The sequence below is a fragment of the Aythya marila genome (assembly GCF_965140915.1).
Source record: "Aythya marila genome assembly, chromosome: 15".
NCBI classification, from domain to species: Eukaryota; Metazoa; Chordata; class Aves; order Anseriformes; family Anatidae; genus Aythya; species Aythya marila.
The window spans coordinates 8169244-8184893 of NC_139056.1; the positions used below are offsets into that span (position 1 = coordinate 8169244).

The window sequence follows — 15650 nt, forward strand, 5'->3', positions numbered from 1 at the left end:
ACCTCTGTAGCTTTTTCGTCCCTATGTGATCTTTCCCTAGAACAAAATCCCCTTGGCCTGTCAACACTGACTGTGGAAATTCCCTGTGAATTTCTAAGGTTTCATTTGTACACTTTGTAGTCTCCTTTCCTTCTCTGTTAGGAAACAGAGCACATGAAAACTTAGGACTCCAAAGCATCAGGCAGTAATGAAAGTAGCCCCGAAATGTTATTTGAATTTGATTGCTAGGAGAGAGAGAAGCAACGCCGACAGATGCAGCAGCGTTAGCAGCTAACTTTGGAATAGTCTCCACTGGTGGAAAGGGAGCTTTTTCCATGCCCGTATTTGCCAAAACTATTTGCTCGACTTTGAAACCTTCCCACATGCCTCGACACAGATGGGTAAAAGGATTGTTTTTCCTTTTTGAGTCACAGTGTTTGTGGACTGCCATTCCTGCCAAAGAATTTCTCCGAAGCTTCTCGAAAGGCTGTGTCTCCCTCTGAAGCAGACCTTTTCTGTCTGTGCTTCTTGCAGGAGCACATGTGGAACTCTCAGCTGTTTTCTCCCACATTATGGTATAGTGATTTCTAAGAACAGCAGCATTAAAATCGCCTACCTTGCAGCATGCTCCTGTAGGCTGTGTCCGCAATAGCATAGATGTGGGGTGGCATTTCGTGCCTCTTCTTTCCCTTGTACATGTCTATAATCTTCTCTGAATAAATGGGCAGCTGTTTGTATGGATTTATCACGACACAGAAGAGACCTGAATAAGTCTGTAAGAAAAATCAAATAAAAATGGAAATCAATATTGCATACCACCTGTATCTTGGGAAACACAGGCATCAGCTGAATTGAGCTATAACAGCATTTTAGCAAATAACACTTTCTTTTGTATATCACTTTTAGTGTGACAAATGAGGCAGTAATTTTTGGATGTATGTGTATGGATGTAATTTCCAAGTGCACAAATAATTATTTCTAATAAGCAAATGGTCAGAAAGCATGTGAATTTAGCTGCCTGTAGAAACACCGTGCTTTAATTTCATGTTGCAGGTTTCTTTTTACTTTAGTTACTTCCAGTACATAGTGAATCACCCTTATTTGTGATGACATAACTCTAATGTTTCATAATATTTTTATATGTGCATTGCATACTGGAATTTATTCTTTACTCAGGCAGGTGTCAACTTTTCTAAGTCTTAAATAATAAACTTGGTTTGATGTTACGGAGTCATTTTTAAAAAGATGATGTGACCACCATATAGCAGTGATGATTGAAGTGAGTCCTTGAAAAAAATTACTCAAGTTCCTAATAGACGTTTTATTAGAATTGTCCTATGCTTTCACTATGTAACTATTTCTGTAAGAGATTCAAGGAAAAATGTTTTATATTTAAGGTTTACTGAAGGTATTCATATAAAAATATGTATGTAAACAAGCAAGAACAATAGCTACCAGTTGATAGCTGTTCATCCAGCTGTTCATCCTGTTAATTTTTTAAAATTTTCCTTTATTTCAGGAAGCTCCAGCTATTGAACTGGGAACAGAAGTAATAGCGCCTGATAATAGATGACGACCCACATCACAAACAGTTACCAAAAGTAAGTCATTTTCAAGGGTTTAATAAATAAACACAAAAAATATTAATAATAAAAATAAAAAGTGATATTATAGCTGCAGCCTTTAAGCCAGCTATTAATTTTAAAACCATGCCAGCCTGGGAAAAGAAAAAAAAAAATAGTGAAAAAAGTGTTCTTTATAACTTAGACATAAGTTGTTGGTATTCCCCCGCTGCATGAGTGAGTGCTTCGTGGTGCCCAGCTGCTGCCTTGCCCTAACCTTGGGGCTGTGTCAAAGGATGGATCAAGCCACCTTGGCTCCCCCATTAGGAACCAGGGCAGTGCAGGACTGTAAAATGCCATCTCGGAGGCTTGGATCCGGGCACAGGGATTTCCCTTTCCTGACCATATTAGGAAATGGCACAACACAGTCTCGGCACAGCCTGAGCACTTTATATGGTATTCAGCAAACAGGGCGAGAGCATCCATCAGCTCCTAGCAGTGAGGAGCAGGTTGGGTGCTCCTTGCTGAGCAGGAGAAAGTCTGGTGTGCTCTGGCTGTTGATGAGGGCTTCTCATGCCTTTTACAGGTTGTGATTTCATATCCATCTGCTCAAGTGAGATAACTAGAAAATGGAGTTCAAGATCTCCTTCAGCTCTTGATATCCCCAAGCTAAAAACTTTGCTACGGAAGGTAAATCATTACTGTGCTGGCTTTTCATTAACACCAGAGCTTAGGATGAAACTCTGTGCTAATCATGTTGAAATTAACTTCATTGCTGCAGGAATGACATGGTTGAAAAGGGCTATACTCTTTCTATCAGAATAACCAAAAGGCCCTAAAGGGAAGGATAATAATGCCTTTTTTATTCAGTAGTAATAGATTTACTGTATATGCTCAGCTAATAATTCCAAAGTAAGTAAAATAATGAGAGTAAATTTCTGATTCAGAAAATCACTTAGGCCTCACTTCCCTGATATTTATAGACATTTTCCTGACTTTCATCATGCAGAGTCCAAACGCCCCTGCATAGCTATTTATTTGCACTTGTAAGAGCTAATTTGGAGGCACAAGAATCAGGTTACTAAAGGGAAATAGCCTGAGCTGACAAAGTTCAGGAATCCCCATTTCTGACTGGCCTGTGACTGATACCTCACCTGAGGGAAGTTAACCAAGACTTTGTGGTTTCACTACTCATAGTTCTAGGTATCTACTTTGGAAAGATTTGGGGAAACAGATTAATGTATGCAGTATTTTGAAGGCAAGGAAACCGGTTGGCTAAGCATGGGCTTTAAAGTGGTGAATTTGAAGTTTCTGTGCTTTGGATTATTCTTCTGGGGTACGGTCCTTCCTGGGAGGGGGGCATGCCATCATGTCCCTCCTGGAGGATCTGAAGGCAGGACCTGGTTTGAAGTATTTTAGGGATAGTGTCTGCACAGGAGTGCTGTCTCTTGGACAGCCACCACTGATTGGTATTTAAGGGAGATTGATGCAAATACACATCTATGTTGTAAATGTCTAAATTTGGGCAGAAGAATCCTGCCACTGGCTCCAACATACGTATATAATTTTCTGTAGGCAAGAAACTATTCTGCACTGTTGAGCAAAGACTGAACGAGTAGTGCCTATGAATGCAGGTACAAGAAACTTGATTCTTCATGCAAATCCATTGAAGCTAAGATTCTATTTTATTTATGTTTATACCATCATTTTTAGTCTAATTTCTGCATGGACAAGGCAGATTGTGTTTGTTTTAAACAATGTGAAACATGAGTTTGCCTTTCTTTAAGCAACTCTGATGAAGAAAAAGGCCAGTGTTCTTCCAGTCTATGGTCACTCTGAAGTACTGTACTCAGTCTTTTCTATTTAGTAATGTTTAAATGCAAGAGTATATAATTTATTTTTTTTTTCCAAGTATATAATTTATTTATTTATTTTTTCCATCTAGGTTGGCTTTTTTTCCTGTAGTGTAATGGGGAATCCTTGCTTGCATCAGTGATGCTCTGAAGGGAAGAATATTAAGGTCATGTTTTCCTTGTATGTGTGGGACTCCAAGGCAAGCAAGATTGGCAGTGCTTGGCAAAGGGAGGAAATGGTGGTTTACAGTTAGTTTTGCAAATGGATAACAGAGCCAAAACTTCTATTTGGTTTTAGGGCTTTTTTAAAAAAAAAAAAAAAAACTCAAAAGATATGACATATAACAGTGTCTAGCAGTGCAGTTCTGTGTAAGGCTGAACATTTTTAAAGCAGCTTTAGGTTTCCTGAAAATACTAAGAATTTGTAATAGAGTGAAAGTAATTTCTTTATAACTGTTAATTAACCACCATCTTAAAATGTGGTCTCTGGAGAGAGAGACTAATTTCAGGTACACTTCAAGTTTGGACTCAATGAAAACAAATTTTAAAACAGTGGATGGTGCAATTAAATTAACTCCCTCTTCATGCAGAAAGTGGAAGCTCCACAAAACCCTACAAAGTGAACTGACTGCAAGTCTGGAAATATCTAGTCAGTGTTGTTTAATACAAACAAATACCATCCCCCACCTTTTATCACTCTAAACAGCTAGTAATTATTTTTAAATCTTGAAACAGCACAAAGTATTTACAGACAAATTCCATTTTAGTAATTAATGCCTTGTGCTCTAATATAATAATAATATAGAGCTCCCTCTGTTCACCTGCAAACATAGAATCCAATAAACTCAGATCTGAAAGTGTGCAAAGTCTAGCTTCTTTCAGGCATCTTGATGATGTGCATTTTAGTACATTCCTGCAGGAAAGATTTTGAGCTCTAGGTCTTTTAAGTTGTGCATTACAAATGGTTTCATTGTTGTACTATATATAACTATCTTATTTTCTGCTTCATTTCCTACCTTCCAAGTTAGCATTCCTCATATTAAAGAGAGCTCTACTCCTGCCTCCAAAACCACATTACTTAAGCTCTGTGTTTTCTTTCATTCACCAGTGGTCTGTCATGCAAGTAAAATTTCCATAGATTTGAAACTATTGATTACTCTCTCTACAAAGTAGCACAGGGATTCAAAAGTCAAAGGTAACAGCTAAGTTCCATGGAAACTTCTGGGCTCTCTTACTGTGGAGTTTGTAACTATTGGCACAGCTGGGCTACAGGGTTGTTAATAGTAAAATACGCTGGTGTTAACACGCTTGTCTGGATTGGAAGACAGAAGAATCTTGGCCCTAAATCCCATTAAGGAGAGGAGATTGCAATTTGACCAGGCTTGTCTGATCTGTAAGTTGACCAACAAGGAGAAAAAAAAATCTATGTTGTAGCAGATGTGTCTTTCATTCAGTATTGCATTGAAGGATAGGAGTACCCAACTGGATTCTGGTGGGATTACTCACTCGAACATGAGGTTTTACTCAAGAACTCACCAAACCAGAACTTTTCAGCTATCTTTTAGTGGGAGTTTTGGCTGAGAAAAGAGTATGTGGCATGGCTTTTCTGCATGTTCTAATTGTAAGTTACTGCTGAAGCATATGAACTGGAAACTTCTGAGGTTTCCATTCAAGTCATTGAAAAGCCCCTACTGATCTTCAGAGCACGAGGACTGAGGTGGTGTTTAACTATCAGTAGGTACTCTCCAAGCTGACATCATAATTTCACAACTAGCAAGCTCTGGGGAAGAAACCTTCATGTGTTTTAATTTAGTTGAATAAAGAAGCAATTATTAAAGAGGCAGAATAGTAATGGGGAATAAAGTCAATGAGATACATTTTTGGTTTGGGGTCCTGTTGCTGAGGCAGGTGTACTTGCATGGCCATGTTACACCAGTACTGTATCCCTGACAGCAGCTGAGATCTACCTTGTTTGTGACAGGACGTGGTAGCATGCAATAAGAAATATGTGCATTTGTCTCTACTTACATAAATTAAACCTGAGAAGTATCTCTCCCTTAGATTGTGCAGCACTGAAGCTTCATTGAGGCAGGTCAGCTCTGCCATGTCCTCCACTTTGGAGAACTTTGGCGGGTTCATCTTCTGGATGTCATCTTTGCTCAGTGTCACTTTCTTTCCATTTTCCGTCAGTTCAACTGTCACCTCATCCCCTTTCTCTTCCTTGATACTTGCTGCTTCAAATCCATGTTTCTCTGATGGAACCCAAACCAATCTCTTCGCTGACCAGTCAGCCTGGGCAAGTGGGTTATTAATGAAGTTTTTGTCCACAAAGAGGAATTTCTCATCATCGCTGAGAGGTTTTTGAGCCATTTTGACTCAGTAGTCACCTGTTGAGGAAGCAAAATATTCTGCTTTAAAAGGGAGGTAAATATGGAGGTGGTCCAGGCAATTTGGTATTTGTCAAATCTGTGCCAAAGCCCTGTAGGTCCTGTGTCATATCCTACATTTCCATGCAGATACTTTGGGGTGCCAGATTAGATACCTTAGAGAATCTGTGCTTAGATACATGAGTCCCACTCTTTTGTTACCATGTCTGAAATCAAAACCTTCAGAGCACTAAAACAAATGAGGACTCCTGAGCTTATTATCTTTGTTTTGTTTGTATGGTACTGAAGATCAGAGAGAAAAGTAAGGCATAATTAGCATCTATGTAATTAGACTGTCAGGATTGCACCAAGGCTACCATCTGAACAGTTCCCTGCAGCCTCATCTCTTGCCCATCACTAAGCTAATTGAATTCATATATATTCACTAACTTAATTGAATTCAGATATATTCAAAATTTATAATTGCCCAAATACTGTTGGGTGTGTACCACAATATCAGTATAATGAAATAATTAGTAGAAGAATAGTTCCCAGGCTGTGTTCCAGAAAGAACAGAAATGAACTTTTCCTGTGAAGGACTATTTCTAGTCTCTCTAATATCATTTCACTTGGAGAAGAAAAAGATTAAGAGAAAATCAAAGTAAAAAACTTAATGTTTGAAAGCAAACTCAGAAGAAACAAAACAAAACCCAACCAAAATAAAACCAACCATTGCTATCAGTAGTGCTCATGAAGAAGAAGTAATTTAGAATTATTTTCTTTCTGTAGCGCAAGACGATGAGAGCTGATCATTTTTGAAGGAGTAACGTCCACCATGTGAGAGACGGGGAAAAGAAATACAAGTTATTAGATGTATGGACTTGGATAAAATTGCTGGATGTATCCACTCTGCAGGTGAGAGTAACAGGAGGGTTTTGGCTGCTTTGTGCTGTGTTGGGAGGGAGGAGACAGCTTCTTTCCTGCACTGGCCATTGGAAGTCATGATGCAGCTGCAGCAGCTGGGCTGATAACACTGGAGTGTTCCTACATGTGGGACACACAGCCCTCAATGAGAAAAGGGGAAAACAGAGGTCTTGTGGTTTGCTACAGGGCAGGAAAAGCATGGTGCTAGTCAGGAAACCTGCTGTGAAGCAGAGCAGAGGGCAGCTGTGGAAAGTGGGGAAGAGTATGGCTGAGAAAAACATCACCAGGAGACAGAGGCTGTTTCATTTCCTTATTGAGAGTGAATTTAATATTTACAGTATTCAGACAAACACAAATCTTGAGGGACTTTGGAGAAAATGCTAAAGATGTCTGCAATCAACCCATAAGCAGAATGATATTTGTAAAGTATGTGTATGTGGACAAATGGACACCCTGTACTCTGGGAGTATCAGAGAGTGATTTCCAAGTATTTGTCCTCAGAGCCTTTCCACAGATTCATATTTTTTGCAAGGCCAGGCTGTGTGAGGAGGTCTGAGAGAGAATCATGGATCATGCAGAAGGTGACCTGAAGCTTAAAAACAAAACTAGGATTTTAGAGGCGCCTGAGAGGGTTAGCTGATATCCCCGTGGAAATCAGAAGCCCTGACTCTTTAAACTCCCTTGACAATGCTCTCATGTAAAAAAATCCATCTTTCCTTTAAATATGATTTCTCTAGAGCCACCTAGTCAGAAAAACTCCAAGAGGAAATTTTACTCAGGTCATTGATGGGCACATGATGTAGGTGGTGAGGTGGGTAAATGGAAGGCAGATCCTAACAGCTTGGTTCTGTGCATCACCACTTGCCCATGCACGGCGTTCTCTGCTGTCAAGTCCCTGTGAGGGAGCTCTGCAAGATGTGGCCCTTTGCAGGCTCCCAGGGGATTCTTGGAAGAGAGCTCCAAGAGGAAACTATTTGACCTCTGTGTGGATTAAGGCAGAAAATGTTCCCTCCTTGCCAAGAGGGCTGGTAGAGTCACACAGTTCCAATAATGGAGATGGTATTCTCTTCTACAGAGCTTTCCAGCTGGCGGCTGCAGGGTGAAGCTGGCTGGACATAGCTGCAGCTCCAAGAGCAGGCTTTGGGGAGCAGCAGGAGCCTGCCATGGCCTCTCTGCTCCTGCTGCAGTAGCAGTGGGCAAGGCATGTTCTCTGCCCCATGCCACAGCAGCACATAAGGAACTGCTGCGAAGGGGTGGGAGGATTTTGGGTTGCCGTAGGGCCAGAAGAGAGAGCTATGTAGTCATCCTGAAAGGCTGGAGCCTGCTGCCTTTGGCTAAGTGCCAAGTGGCAGCGCATCCAAACTGATTGGAATTTGGTATTGCTGCCACCAAAACCTAGACTGAACTGCAGAGCTGGGTTTCACGGAGCCTAATCTTGCTACTTTGAGGCTGCCCAAAAATGATGGTGGTGGAAATCATTCTGAATGCTTACCTTAAAAACCCAACTGAAGATGAAACCTGCTACAAAGCACATCACCAGTGGGACAACCCAACAGTTCTTTGCTGTTTTGTTGCCCAGGGACCAAAAGAGAGTTCTGTTTCTTGTTACATCCTATATCCAACACAAAGCTTTACAATCATCCTCTGCAGGTCCCAGCATGATACCGAGAGCTGGTCTGCCTGTATTCTGTTAGGTTCTACTTCTTCCTGTGAGTAGAAATTTTTGCATCTTGTTGTGGTTAAATTTGGTCTTTTTGAAAATGAGGTGAGGTTGTAGTGCCTAAGAGGTGGAACAAACTGAGAAGCTTGGAAAAGAGTCTTTATTCCTAGATCTAAGCACTATATTTTTTCATAGTACAATACGATCCTGTGGATACCAGTTTAAACATGGTAAGAACAGACCTTCTACAAGAAACAAGGAATATCTATCTAGTCTGAGCCACGTAACTCCTCTGAAACATAATGAGGAGAAAACATGGATTTTTCTAAAAAGTTTTCATGAATGATCACCTGGAATCTGAGGATGGCATTTGAGTAGTAGCTGAGTACAGCTGTAGTAACAAAGGAAATTCAGTTATAAAGGGTTTCTAGATAGAAGGGGTAGAAGATGGGCCCCAAAGACTTGACTGGATTTGTCCTAGAGAGGTGCTGGGCATTTAGCTAATGGGCTGCTGAAGTTTCTGAATCAAAATCAGAAGTAAACCTGCTGGACCATCTCTGATCTAGGCTGCACTGCACTCCAGCACATGGCTGATGCTGGAGACGTGGTCCAAGGGGAAAGACTCATGACTGTCCATTGGGAATATTCCCTGAGGTGGCAAAACTGAGCCCTTAGCCAGACCCTGGGTTTCATCCATAGGGCTGGCTAAGAGAAATGGAGGCTAATACCAGTGGAAAGCTGTGATTAGAGGTTCTCATCCATTACTTCAGGTAAATCTTAGCCCAAATCATCTGAGTAAGAGCAAAGCCTGTTCTGTACTCAAAGCTGAGCTGTCCTGAAGAAGGGAGGAAGAAAAGCAATGGCAAAAATAATACTGACATGAAGTTTCTTGCCTCAGAAATATGACACATTACGCCAAGTGCTGGATGCATTTGCTATACTTGCCTAAATTCCAAATGTGCACATATGCAGGGCCATGCATACTTCCATAGGTTATTTTCTATTCCACTTTCTACTGCCCTGCTGCAGATATATCCTGCTGATTTTCACTGTCCTTTCCCCTATAATGTCAGTAACAGAAGTTGAATGCCATCTTTACAATTAGTTTTTCCTGAGTATATTATTCCAAGGACAAAGTATAAATATCTCCAAGAAGTGCACTTTAATTAAAAGGTTATTGGCCAAGCAGAATTGCCTCCTGGGTCAGAGCTCAAAGGGAATGCTTTTGCCCTAATGAGAATATAAAGGACACTTCTCCCTTCCTCTGCAGGATGTGAATGTCAGTATAAAAGCTTATCACAGCTGTGCAGGGAAGGGTTATTAGAACAGAGGAACATATAACCAAGCATGTGAATTATTTTCAGGAATTATTGTGGGGAAAGGGAATAAATAAATAAATAAATTCTAGGCATGAATCCTGATCTTTTGACCTTTCTTTGGGACCTGGCTCCCCAGCACAGTTAGTTTTGTTACGAGCACTGTTAGAAATCCCTTATAGCCTCTTGCTTCTTCTTGCTGCCTACTGGGACCACCCCTCAAATTCTTTCTGTCATCACAGACAATTTGATCTGAACATGAAGTTGTTGTCAGTACTATTTTATTAATGCTGTTCAGCCAGGGAAGAGGGAAAGTCTGTATTTTAAGAGAGAACATTTTTAGTAATTTCACAGGGCTGGTTTTTAATACATTCTCTATGCACTTTAATCAACCTGTCTGCAAGTGACTTGGCCTCCTATCAGGTGTGCTCATCTCTGTTAATGCAAATCAATACAGAACTATGATAAGACACTTGATACATCCAGAGAAATTGGTCCACATTATTATGTTATAAAATGAAAGAAAAAAATGAAAAAAAAAAAAAAAAGACTTGAACTGCATTCTGTGGGGATAGATTCCTCCCTCTGGAAGATACTAGCTATTTTGAATAGCCTCAAATGTCATTCTATGAAGTAAATCAGATTCTGCAATTAGAATTCATAAATAATCTATATTTTAGCTGGACTACGCACAAGTTGGAAAGCTACCTTTTGCTCTTTGCTTCTTCTAAAATTAACATACTTGAAAGAAAAGCCAAGAGATTTGCAACTAGTAATTCTCAGTGAGTTATAAAGAGCCTGGATGCCCTGCGTACATCTATGCATGCTTCCATATATGGCCATGTTCTCCTCAATACTCGCTGTTCCGCAAAAATGTAATGATAACAAATTCAAAACAAATACCTTTTAGGGACTAGTGTGTCAATTGCAAATGAGATAATAAAAATCATTGTTTACATCTAAGCGAATGCAGTCAGAGGAGTATCATGCAGTAATTGAAGGGACTTCTTAGTTAAGTGCTTTGCCCTCCGGGGTTTCATCCTGTTAGCCTCTGTTAGTGGTTTATGGGAACGGAGAGCCTTGGGGGTTTGGAAAGTGGGACCGGGCACAGCATCTTCTTGCAAGCTGCCTGCCAGGACAAAACTTTAATAGAAAGAGAAGGTGTGCTTGCTTTTAAACAAGTGTATTTCAGAAAATATTTCATTGAGATGTATATGTTATATAATAATGATGAAACTTCTGATTTCCCTTGTATTTAAAATATCTCAATTTTTGTCTTCATTATAAGCATATATGTACACCTCTCACGTACATATCCACGTGTGTGTGCATACACATATATAAATATGTACGTGAGAGTAGCCAGTGAACTTCTGGGATGACACTGAAGCTGTTTTCTATACTGCCATCTACTGTCGTCTTACTTTACTCACAACATTTTGTTCAAGTTAGAAGTTCGCTTCTGTATTTTCCCTTTAAAAAGGGAATAAGTTGCATTTGAAATCACTTAAATTAGTCTAGGCCAGTGAATTAATCAGATTAATTCGCTTAAAAATTATTTCCAGCATATTAAAATGCACAAATATAATAGGTATTTTTGTAAAAATGTTTCCATTTCTTCTCCTAGTTTTTAAGTATTTTTCCTGTTTAAAGACCAGAAAACTGGAAGGCTAATTACATTATTTGGTTTACTTTCATTAAGCTGCTCAGGAAATGCACTGTAAAAGCAGAAATGCTTAAAGAAGATCAGCTGCTCAGGCTAGCAGGTTTTTTCCATACCGAATGCTCCCTATGATGCATCCTTGCAGCACGTACCTGCTGCAGCCCGGCAGCACGTGGCACCTTGTGGGCTGCCTCGCTGCTGGCTCAGAGCGTGACCACTGCTCCCCAGCCAGCACCTTCAAGGCTCAATTCAGCCACAGCAGTCTTAGAAGTGACTAAGGACCAAGCTGGATCATCAACATGCACTGCCTCTTGCACATTTTACATAGAACCCCATTAGTAATATACAGGATAAACCATTTGAGCATGTCTGGTAGATCTATTTCTGATTTGTATGCTCTCTGCAGGTTCACTCACTGAAGGGCTTTGCAGAGTAGCACCATCCTTGCTGCCCTACTCCATCCCAGCATGGTGAGCCCCCAGCCCCATTCCCAGCAGGGATGTGCTGGCCCCCCCCCAGTACTCACAGGCGTCCGATTAAGGCAGGGAGGGAACTGGAGAGTCAGGAACCTGTACAGCCACCAGCCGGGACAGTCCAAGTCCTCGCCGCCTTCTCAACCTCCCTATATAGAGGAGGAGAATCTTGTCAGTGGGGAGGGGCCCTGTAAACCACGTCCTGCTGGAAAATCCTCCCAGTACCTGGGTTAAAAAACCCAGCCTCAGCCAAGGAGCTCATTCCCAGCGGGGCCTACCCCAGGGCTGCTGCCCCTGTCCCCAGCTGCCCTTCAGCAAAGCTGGGTCTGGCATCCCTGGCTTTCCAGAAGGCATTGGGGGTACCCCTAACCCTCAAGTTTGGAGCTTCTGCTTGTTTCTGGGGGTGCAACTCTTTGGCCAGACAGACCTTTTAATTCCTTCCTGCCTAGGCAGCATCCTTGCCCCTTGTGCCCCCCTCCCACGTGCAAAGGGCAGATCCCGGTTCCATGGGGCACAGGAGGTTTCCCACCCACCGTCAGTGCCTTTTCTTGGAACTAAGATGTGTTCCTGAGTTGAGGAGCTGCTTGGCGGAGGGGAGTTATTCCTAACACAGCAGGGTCTCTGGGTGTTTGTGTGACATTCAGAGCTTGGGGCTGGTGTCAGCCTCCTTTGCCCCTGGGGAGAAAGAGGGATGTTTCCCAGCTCCCCAGCACATTTGCCAAAGTTTGTCTTGCCAGCCTGTGCTCAGCTCAGTTCCCGAGAAAGCACTGTAAATACTTTTTCATATATAAGAAATACCTCCCTCTGTCCATAAAAGGAAGAAGAGAAGTGATAAATAGCTGAGGGGGAGCAGTCGCTGGGATGCAGTGGAAAGAGCAGGCAGCAGGCACTGCGTGCCGGGGGGGAGAGGAGGACAGGGTGCATGGAGCCAGACCTGCCAGGGCTAGGGAGGGATCTGGTCCTCATCAAATCTCCCTCACACCCCCGAAACCTTCAGTCGCCAGCTGTCCCCCCTCCTCCCGCTGCGAGTAGCCAACAGCCTTGTGCAGTGAGACCTGTGGATGGAGACATCCCAAAAAGGGAAAGCTAGGATCCTCTAGGAATTCCCATCAACGTGCCAAACACAAAATACCGAAACAACCCCCTCTCAGCACCAGGCTAAATATGGTGTATACCCAAAGGATCAGAGCACAGTCCTGGGTGAAATAATTTCTCTTGACATCAACAATCCAGTCTTCTCTGAAAAATAAGCCCTCCTGAGGAAGATGGATGAGAATCATATTGGCCTTGGCATCCTAGGAAAATACCTCTGAGGGGAGGCTGAGCTGAAAACCTCGGGTGTCACTCGTGGAAGTCCCAGTGCTTGCAGGTGTGACGGAACAACAGACCCTGCTTCTAGCACTGGCCAGTGGTGAACAAAACTGATTAAACAGGAGAGAGGGGAAGTGCATCGGTGCTCCTTCCCCACTACGTTGCAGAAGTACCGGCTATGGACATCATGAGAAGCCTCAGCTGGAGAAGACTCAGTTTGCTAACCCAGTTGTGTTTCCAGCAGTTGTGCTCAAGTGGAGGGGCAGCGTCCACTGCCTTGTGAGGCGTGGGGCTGCCCCACAGCCTGGCAAAGCCCTGACAGGTTTGGAAAGGCAGCAGGGTCCTATCAGACTGAGGCATATGTGACTGTGTTGGAAGGAAGCCAGGGGAAATGATATCCAGGATGTCAATCCAAGAAACTCACCCTTGTTAGCAGAAAGCTCCTCACTGCAGAGTTGGCCCTGTTCTATTTGCAGTTTCTGTGTTGCAAGCTTAGCTTTTAAACAGGAGTATAATGAATAGAAAATACTGAAATGCAAGGGGATCCCCTGAAAAGTATGATCATTTCAGCATTCGTCAAAGTTATCCTAAGAAGCTCCTTCTAAACCCACGCAGCTGTTTCACAAAACCAGATGCATTTTAATAGTAGCTTAAAAAGGAGTGGAAATTATTCCTGCTGCTGTGCAAACCACTGCATGTGCACACGCAGGCTCGCTGCCTGAGTAGTATGTTTAGCAGAGGCAGTGGTGGAGGATGATATATGATGTGACATTAAACTGAGCTGCAAACTAAAAAAATATTACTGCTGGGACTGAAACAGTTGCAGTTTCAAGCCAGGTGGGGTAGGAACTGATAAGCATAGGCCTGGCCTCCATCCTTCATTTAAAAGTCAGCATAAGAATATAGTAATGAAATAGCCTGCTTGGAGTTTCCCAAGTGCTGCAGTAGTTTTTAAACCTTTTAAAAATTGCATCAGAATGAAAGCTGTGCAGTTCCAGTGGATGATGCTTTTGTGACAGCAAAATAAGCTTTATTTAACTCCTCCTCCTAATTTATTTATTTTAATTGCTTTTCTAGAAAAAAAAAATAAAGCCTTAATAAAGCTCTTAAATATCTCTGTGCTGAATTCGCACAGTATTATACTCAGAAAAAAAGGGGACTCAAGAGGAAATGAGTTTTTCAGCTACGTCAACACTGTGTAAACTGAGTACAACGGAGGAAAAAAAGAAAAGCCCGTGTGATGATGCGTTAGTTTCTTAAATAATGAGTCAGGTAAGCATTTTTGTTTAAAAATTATTTTATCAAATTTATCAACCATATTTCTCTAAGTTGACATAATTAGAACTAGGAAATGTAATAGCGGTATGTGAAGATGTACTTTTGCAATAGGAGGGACAGCCTGCACCCAAACTAGAACAGTTAACCACAAGAGTAGTCTGACCAGGCAGAGTAGTCAGGAACTGCTTAACGCTAAGCTTTGTGCTTGATGCTGGATCCAGGTTAAGTGAAGTACGTGAGGCAGAGAGGTCGATTCTAGATCAGTTTGGACTCCAGCTGCTACTGAAAGGGTGTCTCTAAGAGCGTGAACAAATATTTTTGGTTTTCTCTTCCTAAACATAATCACCAAATGGTAATCACTCCTCCGGAAAGCTGATCAACTGACACCAAGATTCAGCTTGATTTGAAAGGGTGCTCAGGAAGGAAAGTGTAACTGACTCCATGGGGCATGTTGATAAAACCTAGAAAAAAATTTCCCCGTGCGTGACAGAAACTAATACCTCTGCAACAACACTGATGCTGTCGAGCATACACACAGACTTTCCTCTGATTTTAGGGGAAAGCAAAAATTTGGTTTTAAAGGTTTTTTTTTTTGTTTTTTTTTTTTTTTTTAATAAACTTGTGGGTCAAGTTCTTCCAAACTGCTTTCCAGATCTGATATCCACACCAAACTGCCCTGGCTCCTTGCCACCTTCACTTTTGATATCACACTCAGACGAAGAACAGCCTCTCTTAACATAATTCCCCTGCCTAACAGTCTTACAGTGTTTGAACTCCAAAAAAGAACACTCACAGTGCTCTAACTCACTAAAAATGCTGAACTTCTAAATCCTTACATCTTTTTCTCATGTTCTGATATCAGTAGAAAGAATAAAGGCAGTTAATACATTACAGACTGTAATTAAGCTATACAGAATTTAAATTATTTGAGAAAATATTTTTGTATGTGTTCATCTAGGTGGAAGTTTCATCTAAAATCTGAACATGCCTCTCAAGGTTTTTGAATTACTTTAATCTAAATACTGGCTGACCTGGCCTAAACTTCTAAGGAATGATTTTTTGCAAGTGCATCCATAATGTACAGGATTTGCACATCCTCTTCTTACTCGAGCAAGTAAAGGCAGTCTGGCATTCATAGGACTCACTACATGTCCACATCTTGAAAGATGCTCTCATATTTTGTGTAGTCAGGATAAATGCTAGACCATTAATAATGTGATTAGACTAGCATATTTTCAGGCATGTTTCAAAGCTTCATTGTACAA

General features: G+C 41.5%; 1 protein-coding gene across 3 annotated transcripts in view; it reads right to left on the reverse strand.

Annotated features, from left to right (window-relative positions):
- Window positions 1–11967, reverse strand: part of MYH11 (myosin heavy chain 11) — a 62509-nt gene extending 50542 nt beyond the window's left edge. For all 3 annotated transcript variants that reach the window (XM_082772458.1, XM_082772457.1, XM_082772459.1), the window contains exons 1-3: window positions 11850–11967; window positions 5423–5781; window positions 596–752 (exon numbers count right to left, since the gene is read on the reverse strand). In XM_082772458.1, coding sequence (XP_082628584.1) covers window positions 596–752; window positions 5423–5764 — 499 coding nt within the window. In that variant the 5' untranslated portion in view covers window positions 5765–5781; window positions 11850–11967. The remainder of the gene's footprint in view (window positions 1–595; window positions 753–5422; window positions 5782–11849) is intronic.
- Window positions 11968–15650: the final 3683 nt, after the last annotated feature.